Source organism: Bufo gargarizans, chromosome 1 (genome assembly GCF_014858855.1).
Source record: "Bufo gargarizans isolate SCDJY-AF-19 chromosome 1, ASM1485885v1, whole genome shotgun sequence".
In the NCBI taxonomy this organism is placed as follows: domain Eukaryota; kingdom Metazoa; phylum Chordata; class Amphibia; order Anura; family Bufonidae; genus Bufo; species Bufo gargarizans.
The window spans coordinates 569,174,778-569,187,851 of record NC_058080.1 but is presented as its reverse complement, the minus strand read 5'-3'; the positions used below and the strand labels follow the sequence as shown (position 1 = coordinate 569,187,851).

Below are 13,074 nucleotides of genomic sequence, written 5' to 3'. Positions count from 1 at the left end.
GATGTATTCCACCCTGTTTCCTGCTCTACACAGAAAAGTGGCATGATATAACTCCTATATAAAGGAGGACCATTGGGACATAATTCAATAACCCGGCTTATATTTGGTATCATCCACACCTATTATATAGAATATATGGATTCATGTTCTAGTATTCTATGATCCTAGGGGTTCGCAGGACTGACAACTTAGTACGTTAGACTTTTGTATTCGGTATCCTGTATTTTTAATCTATTATTTTTATACTTTTTGACTCTTTTATGTTTATTGAGGATATTATCTGCAACATTTAAACTGACCTATCTGCTGTCTCTATCCCCACAGACACAGCCCCCATTGGGAGGTGTCTGCTGGAATACATCCAGCCTTATTATATCCTTTATATCTACATGCACTTATGTTATATATTTTTTTATATACTTCATGTTTTTAGGGAATTTTAACTGTGGTTATAACTATAGCAACAATTGAAATAAAATATAAATTTTCTACTAACAACTCCGGGTGATAGTGCCTGTTCCACCATAATCTATTACATTTTTACTCTTTCAGAGGACTGTGGGGCAGTCCTGGATCATGAGCACCTAGGTCCACTAGTTGAGGGGGGTGAGCCGCTATCTACAAATTACAATAGTCTAATCATACCTGGAATTCAGGTTAGCTAGCGACCACTAGCCAGTGTGCTGGGGGCTGGGCAGAAAGTTTCATCCAGCACATGGTAAGTGTTTAGTAAATGCGTCATTATGCTTATTTAGTTTTGCCCTGATGTCTTTGCAGTATTTTCCTGGTGACATTTAACTGAGAGATTGGATGAAAGGTTATGTCCTACAGAGATGGCTTTTCTACTAAAGGTTAATTGAATCTTAAAAATGCTGTTGGCTTAACCATAGCAGTCCAAATCTTACTTTCTCAAATTGTCTGTTTCCTGTGAAAGTGGACGTTTTATAATAACTGAGGTGTAATGTGCCATCAGGTAAATGATCCGGTTCAATATATGGCCAAAGGATCGCAGAATTATATCACAGTGGGGCATTCAGAAACTATTGGCTTGATTTTTGGCAGGCGAGTGTGCGAAGTCACCAGGGTAATGTGGTGCTAGTGTTCTGTAATCCCTCAAAGAGGAGCTGTCGCCTCTCCTGACATGTCTGTTGTAGCAACCACTTGCATTTCCCATTTAATAACAATTCTGGAGCATTCATTCTGGTGCCATTCCTTTATTATTACAGTAAGAAGTTATGAATGAATTAGTAGTTTGCAATGAAGGTCTAGATGGGTGTTAGGGTACGTTCACACTAGCGTTTTTCTTTTCCTGCACTGAGTTCCGTCCTAGGGGCTCAATACCGGAAAAGAACTGATCAGGCATATTCCCATGCATTCTGAATGGAGAGAAATCCATTCAGGATGCATCAGGATGTCTTCAGTTCAGTCCCTGAACAGCGTTTTGGACGGAGGAAATACTGCAGCATGCTGCGGTATTCTCTCTGTCCAAAATTCCGGATCAGTTGCCGGAATGCCGGATTCGGCATTAATTTACATTGAAATGCATTAGTGCCTGTCCTTCCGGTCTGCGCATGCACAGACTGGTAAAAATGTGAAAAAAAAAACAAATAGAAACGGTCCGTTTGTCCGTATGACAAACGGAGAGACGTATCCGTTCCTGCAATGCATTTGTGAGACGGATCCGGATCCGTCTACAAATGCAGTCCGTTTGCATGCAGATTGCCTGATCCGGCAGGCAGTTCCGACGACTGAACTGCTTGCCAGATCACTTTGCCACAAGTGTGAAAGTAGCCTTACCAGTTAGGTGCGTGTCCCTGCAAAGTGACACTATCCAGTCAGTGTTGCCGGTTTCTCGTGACCCCTATCTGGACCTTCATTGCAGACTGTTAGTAATCCATTCATAACTTGTAGCCGGAATAATAAAGGAATCTTACAACACAGTCATAAGAATAGATGCTCCAGAATGGTTATTACATTACTTCTATGGGAGAGTTTGCTAGGCAGTTTTCTGTGCAGAGGTCATTGTACTATGAAAGAATAGATAAGCTTTGACAGTCATCTATAGTGAATAGTGGATCTTGTCTTATCTATACTCAAAGGTGATATCATTACAGGCAGGATTAGAATGACAGATAAGCACATAACTGCAGGAAAGCGATCTGCATAGACCAAGAAGTAGCGCTATTATTGGGCTTAGTGGCCAGAGCAAAAAACAGGATTTTATGGTTTTTGTTTAAATATAGATATTAACATGTATTAAAAATAACATCATCATCAAAAATTCTTTTAAAAAAATGCATTAAACAATACGTGTTTTAAAAAAATAGGTCTTTTTCTGATGACACATTCCCTTTAACTTCCTGGACTGGTTTAATTGAATCTCTGTAGTAACTACAGAGGCTTCAGGTTGTCTGCAAGATAAATGGAGCCATCCCAGCTTCCTATTAGACATCAAGGAAATAAGGCCTTTGAGACTTTTAGACATACTATTCTGGTACCATTGAGGATAAATTGGTGGCATGGTTTTATTGATTGCTGCAGGCATGCTTTAAGTAGCAATGGTCATAATTCTTTATTGATTACAAGTAAACCAGGTGCAAACCAATAATTTAAAGCGTAGGTTCATTCTCACTTAGATTTAAAGAGTCTGTCACCAGGAAATTCACTGTTAAACCAAGCACAATGCCTTGTAGGACTAGCTCAATTGAATGAAATGATAGCTTTTATTTAGCAATCTGGTGCTTTATTCTGGAGAAGTACTTTTTTTCCATATGATAATGGGCAGTTAAGTGCACCAAGGGTGAGCCGAAGTCGCTCTGTGCACCCTCACTCCTTCTGTTTCCTCTGCCAGTCCCTCCCCTTCCTTTTTGATTGACAGGGCCAGCATAGCCCTCTTGCCTGGCCCTGTCAATCAAGAGGGAGGAACTGGCAGGAGGAACCAGGGTGCACGGAGTGGCTTTTTGCACTTAACTGGTCATTTGTATATGCATTAAAAGTACGTTTTCTCCATAACAAAGCAACTGATCACTAAAGGTCCTTATACACCGACCGATAATCAGGCTGATTATTGGGGATGAGCGTTTGTAGAAATGCCTGTTCCCTATTGTGATAGAGGCCTACCTCATAGTCTCTATTATTTGATTTAATGCACATTTTGTGTAATATTGTCTATATTATCTATTGTGTGATTTTTATAAATATATACTAGGTGATTCTATATTTTTTACCTTATTGTGTGATACTGACAGTACTAGGTCTTAAAGAAGACCTTTGACGGTCCAAACATTATATATGAAGTATCAGGATACGTAGGGCATAGTGCAGGGATCTATCTGCACTTACTATTTTTTTCTAGGCGCCGCTCCGTTTGCCCGCTGTGGCCCCCATTATATTCTCCCGCCGGGTATGCTAATTTTAGCATGAGAACAATGAGGAGGAGACTGAGTCTTTCTCCGTGGACTTCTCATTCTCCCTGGCTGTAGCGCTGTCCAATCGCAGCAGAGAGCGTCACAGGGAGAAGGTGAGTTTTTTTTCTCCGTGGCTGCGACGCTCTCTGCTGCGATTGGACAGCGCTAAAGCCAGGGAGAAGGAGACGTCCACGGAGAAAGACTCAGTCTCCTCCTCATTGTTCTGATGCTAAAATTAGCATACCAGGCAGGAGAATGAAAAACTAGTTAGATCCCTGCACTTATTCCCTACGTATCCTGATACTTAGTTTCTTAATGTCTGGACCCATGAAAGGTCCTCTTTAAAGGTGCTAAGAAGAGTGTCCTTGGCTATACATCTCCTTTGTAATTCACTTAACTCTTCCAGTAATCGAACTAACCTCAACCTATCAGAAAGGAGCAACTGGTAGTGAATGAGGCTGGCTTTAGATCTGGTAACGAGATGTTTTCTGGGTTTGTACACTCGAGCCTCATGGAATACATAACACCTTAGACACGGCTGCACTCTCTCACAGCATGTGTCCAGGAGTTTTTCAACTTAAAAGGGTTGTCTCATCTCGCCGTTACTAAGAAGAGATGAGACACCATTCTGACCACCTCCTGGCTGGAGTCCTCTGCTGTTTCCTGGCCGGGAGGTGGTCAGAAATTTGTCTCATCTCGCCTTAGTAACGGCGAGATGAGACAACCCCTTTAAGTACCAGAGGGTGAATAAAATATATTATAAGCTGTAGCTCATTCCTGATACAATGCACATATTATTAATTGTAATAATTGCATTTGGTACAACGTGGGCTTCACAGGGAGTCTAAACACCACAGATTTATAAGTCAGCATCCTTTTATTTTTGTAACTGTTTTGTACACCACTATGTACAGTATCTGTTTCTTTTTTTTTTTTTTAACAAAGTACTGTACATTTTATACATGAGAGGGGTTGTCCCATAAAAAACCTTCAGCGTTTTTAAAAACAGCAACTGGATCTGAATACTTTTGCACTTTCATGTACCGTAATTAAAAATTTGGTATAGCGACTGAGTTGTTCACTGGAATCTGTCTAAATAGCGCCACCTGCTGTTTTCCCTATTTAAAAATTCTTTGCCCGGCTCACTGACAGAGAAGCACATGCTCAGATCCATCCTTCAACTGCCACCAGTTGCAGAGCAATGTACAGTGAGATCTCTGGATCCATGTGAGGTACAGGGCTGGTTCTAGCTTTGTTAGACAGAGATGGTCATGCACTATATGATCTGATTTTCATTTTTTATATTATTCATGGGAAAACCCCTTTAAAGCTAAATCTTTAATGGTTTGCTTTGTAGCCTTGAACCAGTTAACTCAGTTTTAAGTGTATGTGTGTCACTTCTCAATTGCTCATCAGGTAATTATATCATTCTGCATGTAAAATTGAAATAACATTTTGAGTAAACTTACCTCCATTGTATGTCTAAAGTGCTTTCACAAAATTAAAGAAGCAAGGTTTATTTTCTTCAGGCAGAATTGGTGCTCCACAACTCTTTCCTGTACCGGAGACCTGAGATTTTTATGGTATCACATGCATGTAGTACTTTTGTGATGGTCCCTTAAATGTGTTGACTCAATATAATGATAGAACCTGTATTATATAACAAGATCTGGCCCACGAATGGAATGCTTTCTTTCCTGATGACCTGCTATAGTTCACGTTGGTTAACCAAGATTTGTCTAGCTTTTACAAGCCTGGCTTTTGTTTTTACAGGATAACCATTCTGGGGACTGGTGCCAAGTGGTTGGCAGTTCTAGAGGAGAAAAACCTTAAACCGCGTAAGTTTCTTCCTTTTCTTATATTTCACAAACGCATGGCTGACCATGTAAAGTATGGAAGTGATAAGCCCGCCAGAGTCTGAGCTGCTCATGGTGCCTCCCAACTCTTGCTGATGGTGGGCGTCAAAGGGTGTAAGACCCTCTACAACAGGAATGGCAAACCTGAGGCTCTCCAGCTGTTGCAAAACTACAACTCCCACCATGCCCACACTGCCTACAGCTATCAGCCTACAGCAGGGCATGGTGGGAGTTGTAGTTTTGCAACAGCTGGAGAGCCGCAGGTTGGCCATCCCTTCTCTACAATGTCGATATGCTCTAATATGACTTTTAAGCTGGTTTCATTTGCAGTGCATGCTAGTGTTAAAAAATCTAGAACTGAACACAAAGTCAAGACTGGTTAAAAAAAAAAACATAAAGTGGTTGAAATGTTAGAGAACTGCTGGCATATCTGTAGGCGTTTTACCTGTTTGAAATGCAAAAAAAGCTGCCTCAACAATGTTTTGTGCAGTTTTATGATGCTGTTATTTTTTTAGGGACTAGTTTCAGCAGTTACCATATGTATTTGACTAGATGTGAATGTAATGCAGAAGATGGGTTGTCTCATCATGGACAATAGGGGCATATCGCTAGGATATGCCCCTATTGTCTTATAGGTGCGAATCCCACCGCTGGGATCCTCACCTATATCGAGAACTGAGCCCCACAAGGTGGTGGCTGGAGGACTCCGGTCCGGCCACCAGCAAGCCGGCTCCCCATAGAAGTGAATAGGAGCATACCGCGCATCGTTGGCCCCCGCTCCCATTCATTTCTATGGGTCCCCATAGAAAATGAATGGAGGGCTGTTGCGCATGTGGAGTGCGCCCTCCTTCACTTGCGGGGCTCCGTTCTCGATATAGGTGTGGGTCCCAGCGGTAGCACCTATAAGACAATGGGGGCATATCCTAGCGATATGCCTCTATTGTCCATGATGAGACAACCCCTTTAACATTGTATAACTAGGCACATTTGCTTCTCGCAACAATAGAAAAGAACATCTTGGGGATACTTTCAGTCTACATATAGGATGGCAACTCAAGGACTTGCATTTGAAATCAATGGTTTACAATAATTTAGCTAACAGCACTTTTAGTGTAATCGAGCATGAAGTAATATAAACTTACATGGCTTCCTACCAGGTGAAACACACAGTCTGCAAACTCTTCATACAATATTGTCAACGGGCTCGCCATTAAAGCCCCAAAGCTATGATTATGTCTATGAACATATAAAGAGTACTGTTCTCCTCGGCTCCATCTCTGGTGAGTGAGAAGACGTTTTCTTACACTTTCAGACAAATGTGTAGGTTTTGCATTGCATATATAGCTACAACATATTCTGAAGGTTTAAAGTCCTCTTATCTTAACGTGTAACTGTCATATATATTTTTTTATTTGCTAGTTTATTAGAGCTAGGCATGTATACCTGAGTTACTCTGTCAATAATTTATCAAAAGATCTGTTATTACCTTATAATAACAGCTTTCATTAATGTCCCTTAAAAGATCGTTGCCGGGGCTTGTCTTTCTTCCCCTTAGTGTAAACAGAAGATGGGGCGGTCCTCCACTCTGCATGCGGAGGAGTGTCTCTCAGTAATCAAATCTGATTGGCTTGCAGGAAGCTGCTGGCTACAGCAAGTGTATTTGTGTAGTGAGGAAAGGCAGTTTTGGCCTCGGAGAACTGGTAGAGGAGTCATCTTGAGAAGATCCTCAGGCATAGAAAATGATAACTGAGATGGGCCGGCTGGCGAGCCCGTCCCCTTCTCTGTCCACACCACGCCCTCTCTTTTGGACCTGGCGTGAGCGTAGAAAAGTCACAGAATTATTAGGACAAACACACAGATGAGTTTTTCCACTCCTCTTAATTGTACATTCTGGTTGCTCCAGTTTTCGTGTAGACAACCTTTATAAGCTAAACCAATAAAATCCCCTGATTAATTAGGATATATGTAACAGTTTCCAACTGGGAAATTAGTTCTTCACTTGGATGTTTTTTTTTTGTCACCAGTAAAAGTGCATTAATTAAAAGCAGCTGTGAGTTTCTCTAGCTCATTATGCAAGGATATAAAAGAGATTTGGTTACAATAAATACAATTTCTAAAATTTTAATTACAAATTATTGTCATGTAATCAAGGTAACTAGTGCAAAACATAATGTAGCATATAAAAGTACAGCTTCTGAACGAGCAGTCAAAATAATTTATATATGTGTATGTAGATATTTGTGAATGGGGGTAAGGAGAGTTTCTGGATTTCCTGACCATAGTATCAAGAACATTAGAGTCAGCTTGGAATGGCCACTTACAGGGAGGACACAATGCTGGTACATTCAGCTGCACAGCAAATATAATTAGGTGCATCCCTCTTTTGTAAGATACAAAAACATCCACAAACCCATTTAATTTTGGTGGGACTGGCCAATCATCTGAGTTTCCCGACCCTTCCCTGACCATAGATGTTGGGGAATAGAAGGATTGAGCATCTTGGATTTCTCCAGGAGGTAAGCTTGCTACTAGAGGCATCTGGCCGTGGCTTATTCCTCTATGTGACAACATACATGCTTGGCCATGTGGGTCAGTGGAAGGTAGTTCACAAAGAGTTTTTTTTCCATACAATAGCCCTGGTGAAAATGCATTACTAATAATGTAGGTCTATGAGACTATGCAGTGTAGGGGTCTCCTGATAGACCAGACATCTCATACTTTCCTACATACACTTATTAAGTGTTCTTTGTGTGTTTCTGATATGATAATAATTGAAAGTTTTTTTTATACATTTTTATTTATTTTATGTATGCCAGGTAAATGACTGTGTATTCTTTTCAAGGTGGCACCGATATTATAGCTTGTTTCATGGGACAAAACGTCAGCATTCCAGTCTACAGAGGAGAAATCCAGGCCCGGAATCTAGCAATGGGGATAGAAGCATGGAATGAAGAAGGTGATTATTTTTCTTACGCTACTTTCACTGACAGAGGATCTCAATACCGGAAAAAAAATAAACGTTTCCATTTAGTCCTTGTGCATTCTGAATGGAAAGAGATCCGTTCAGGATGCATCAGGTTGTCTTCCGTTCCATCGGCATTCCGTTTTGTAACCAGACACAAGACCACTCCAAGCTGCAGTTTTGTGTCTGGTCATAAAAATGGGGGAAAAAAAACGGATCAGTCACTATTGAAAACAATGCAAGTCACCCGTTGACTTTCAATGTATTTAGTGACTTTCAATGTGTTTTTTTTTTTTTTTTTTTTCGTTTTGATTTCACACAACTGCATCCTATAGGAACGGATGCATCCTGATGTGCAAAATCAAAATGGATGCGTTTAATTCCGGTATTGAAATCCTCTGCCGGATCATACAGGTATAATATTGCAGTCGTCAGCAGTAACTTCCCCAATCCTTCAGCAGCTTTTGTGGCATGTGTTGCTGCATGTGAGCAGAGTACTGTCAGCTGCAAATTTCAGGATTTCTTTTCTGAGGACAGGCACAGGTTTTCTATTTTTCTTTCTTAGTCTTCAGTCTTTAAATTCTGTTCTCCTGCAGCTTCCCACTGCTACCATAAGAACATTGTGACCGACCTTTACCATTGATTTATAGTCATAAGGAATGATTGTGAACTTTTACACTGGACATTTTTCTCTTGAGCAATGAGAAGAATGACCTTGCGAATGGAAGAGTTGATTTCATTCATAAAGTATGTGAGACATGCCATAAGATGCTCATGTAATGTTCCTATGTGCTATGCGGGTAATCTGCGAGGCGTAAGCCATGTACACGAGCATTCCCTTTCTTTACTGGTAAAGATGCCATCACTTAGGAGCTCCCTATTAATGGGACACATGTTGTACTTTGTCAGAAAAGTGATGTCAAAGCTTCAGCACAATTCAGATGGTGATGTTAGAATGCAACAGAAAAAAATGATGTCACAGTATCGGGATAATGCACACAATGATGTCACAGCACAAGGATAACACATATAGTGATGCTGTAGTATAGGGCTAATGCACACAGTGATGTCACAGCACAAGGATAATACATATAGTGATTATGTATATTAGGTACTGCGCGACGTGTACCCCCTTAATTTTCCCTGCCTCTCGGCACTTGAAAGGTCAGCAGTGTATATATACAGAAACTCACAGATTTTAGAATACCTTATCCTGGGTTTTCGTCTGCGAGGGCTGTTTCTCCTGCGTCTTTCTTGGTTTTCTAGATCTTCTTTTTTTCTTTTTTCTTAAGTGCCGTTCGGAATGGGGAAAGGTGTAGGGGGCTGGACCCTAGTAGTTATTAGAGATTTTTTGTGTAGACTCCAGAGCTTGCCCCGGCCGGTGGCACAGCTCGTTGTTTTGAAACTTCGTGAATGACTAACTTCGGCTCATCTGAGCCCATATATTGTAATACCGTACGGAGACGATTCTCCGTACAGTATTATTCCGAAGTTTTGAACGAAGCGACTTCGGATGAAGCATCCAAAGCTCGATTCGCTCGACACTAATAGTGATGCTGTAATACAGGGATAATGCACACAGTGATGCTACTGCACAAGAATAACACATATAGTGATACCATAGTATAGGGATAATGCATGCTATGATGTCACAGCACAAGGATAGCACATATAGTGATACCATAGTATAGGGATAATGTACACTGATGTCATAGCACAAGGATAACACACATAGTGATACCATAGTATAGGGATAATGTACATAGTGATGTCACAGCACAAGGATAACACAGATAGTGATAACATAGTATAGGGATAATGCACACTATGATGTCACAGCACAAGGATAACACATATAGTAATACCATAGTATAGGGATAATGCACACTGATGTCATAGCACAAGGATAGCACATATAGTAATACCATAGTATAGGGATAATGCACACTATGATGTCATAGCACAAGGATAGCACATAGTAATACCATAGTATAGGGATAATGCACACTGTGATGTCACAGCACAAGGATAACACATGTAACACAAATCTTGGGATGTGGCCCCATCATGTATTAGGTGCCATTCTTGCACATATAGGGTCTTCCACTTCAATCTATATCCCCAGCTTCTTCTATGAATAGTTGATCTATGGTAGAGTCTGCGTAATATATGAAAACTGTGCGCTGACGTTTGGCCAATCTTTAGAGTGTTTAAATAAATTGCTTGATAACCCTTGGCCTGGTAATTGAGTCCCTAATGCTGAAGGTCTTGCTTCTAGGAACGATTTATTTTATAAAGCACTTTCACTTGATTAAAATTAGGTTTTTAATGGAGGTTGAATAATTGTAACCTGATTGGTAAGATTGTAAGGAATGCAAATTAATTATCCCCAAGGAAGTAGTGACAGGTACTTTTAACTGTACATCCATTATAATGAAGACCCTCTCATTAAAGTTTGCTTTGCATAGATTTTTAAGCTAGGTGCATTTCAGGATGCTCGTACGCTTTATTACCGAGCAAGAGTCAAGGTGCTTGTGACTGTTCATAGTTTGCAGTAGTTTGTACCCTGCAGTGCAGCATTCTATAAAATACAGTCTTTCATATTGTTCATACCATGCGTTACCTTTTACATACATACTTTACAAAGATGAACACTATTTGAGCTGAGAGTAAGATAAATACTCAGTTTCTTTATTTTAATACATTGCTTTACATATGGTATATTGTACAGATCTTGAATCCAGAGCTGCATTCACCCTTCTGCTGAAATCTCCCAGTATTCTTTGCTAGTTCACACAATACAGTTTCTGAAGCAGTTTTTCCAGCCATAGTCAGACGTGGATTGAACAGGACGGCGTAATCTTTACGGTATCATTCCTTTTGGATCCACTCCTAGCTTTGGCCTCAAAAACTACAATTGTGATTTCAGCCTAGTGCTAAGAATAGATGAAACCGAACCACGTGCCGTGGCCAGGACCTGCAAGGTTTTGTGGGTGAAACTGAAGAATTGCCTTCAAAACCACGCTTCATTCTGTGTATGTGGCTATCTGATGCAGGCAAATTGGCCCACTGCATGAGACCCAGAAGTATAACTTGAAAATTCCTAGGTCCAGATGCAAAGCCTTGTAATAGGTTCCCCCCAACTTCCATGCAGTCTATAGTACCGATTCCTTCCCATGTGGCATGTGTCCGTTCCTAGTGCACTCTACACACATCCAAAATGAACACAATGCACAGAATTATCCTGTGAAAAGAACATGGATAATACACACAATAATATCTTCTGTGTTTATTATCCCCGTAGTAAAATGTCACATCAGAGGTAGAATGCACACAGTGATATGACAGTACAGCTATAAAAAGTACAATAATGCCGCAAAACAAATCTAATAGAAATTGGTATCTCTGTACGACAATAATAAAATGAGTGATATCGCAGCACAAGGGTAATGAGCCAAGTGAAGCAACTGGACAAAAATAGTGATGTTAAAGAGCAGAGACTGTGAACACAACGATTATGGTCATCAAAGGAGGCATCGCACAATCATCCGACTTGATCCGATTTTTTTTTTTGATTTTTTTTTGTGGTTTCACTTGGCTAAAAATTTTGCATTCAATCTGGCTTTTATGTCCCTCCCACATTTGATCATCTGCAAATCTTAGTGACACCTGCTACAGCCTTGATTTGTATAACCTTCTGTTTTGGTGTTGCAATTTTAGGTAGAGGAATATTTTGTGTGTGTGTGTGTGTGTATATATATATATATGAAACACAGCAACAAAGCACAAGGCTCACAGAAGAAACAAAGTGCAGATCCAAGGGGTTGCTTCAGGCAAAAGTCTGACAGCAAACTGTTTCAGCCCACCGTCTTGGGCCTTTCTTTTAAAAAATCGAAGAAGGCAAGCTGAAATGTTGCATTCGACACATTGGTAAAACATATAGCATATTTCACAGACTTTGAAGTGTTGTTGGAGATTATTTTTATATATATATATATATATATATATATATATATATACAGTACAGACCAAAAGTTTGGACACATTCAAAGAGTTTTCTTTATTTTCATTACTATGAAAATTGTAGATTCACACTGAAGGCATCAAAACTATGAATTAACACATGTGGAATTATATACATAACAAAAAAGTGTGAAACAACTGAAAATATGTCATATTCTAGGTTCTTCAAAGTAGCCACCTTTTGCTTTGATTACTGCTTTGCACACTCTTGGCATTCTCTTGATGAGCTTCAACAGGTAGTCACCTGAAATGGTCTTTTAACAGTCTTGAAGGAGTTCCTAGAGATGCTTAGCACTTGTTGGCCCTTTTGCCTTCACTCTGCAGTCCAGCTCACCCCAAACCATCTCGATTGGGTTCAGGTCCGGTGACTGTGGAGGCCAGGTCATCTGGCGCAGCACCCCATCACTCTCCTTCATAGTCAAATAGCCCTTACACAGCCTAGAGGTGTGTTTGGGGTCATTGTCCTGTTGAAAAATAAATGATGGTCCAACTAAACGCAAACCGGATGGAATAGCATGCTGCTGCAAGATGCTGTGGTAGCCATGCTCGTTCAGTATGCCTTCAATTTTGAATAAATCCCCAACAGTGTCACCAGCAAAGCACCATCACACCTCCTCCTCCATGCTTCACGGTGGGAACCAGGCATGTAGAGTCCATCCGTTCACCTTTTCTGCGTCGCACAAAGACACGGTGGTTGGAACCAAAGATCTCAAATTTGGACTCGGCAGACCAAAGCACAGATTTCCACTGGTCTAATGTCCATTCCTTGTGTTCTTTAGCCCAAACAAGTCTCTTCTGCTTGTTGCCTGTCCTTAGCAGTGGTTTC

At 40.5% G+C, this 13,074-nt stretch overlaps 1 protein-coding gene across 1 annotated transcript in view; it reads left to right on the top strand.

Annotated features, from left to right (window-relative positions):
- Window positions 1–13,074, top strand: part of AACS (acetoacetyl-CoA synthetase) — a 103,570-nt gene that overhangs the window by 66,545 nt on the left and 23,951 nt on the right. The window contains exons 11-13 of the mRNA XM_044275649.1: window positions 5,181–5,245; window positions 6,421–6,543; window positions 8,106–8,219. Coding sequence (XP_044131584.1) covers window positions 5,181–5,245; window positions 6,421–6,543; window positions 8,106–8,219 — 302 coding nt within the window. The remainder of the gene's footprint in view (window positions 1–5,180; window positions 5,246–6,420; window positions 6,544–8,105; window positions 8,220–13,074) is intronic.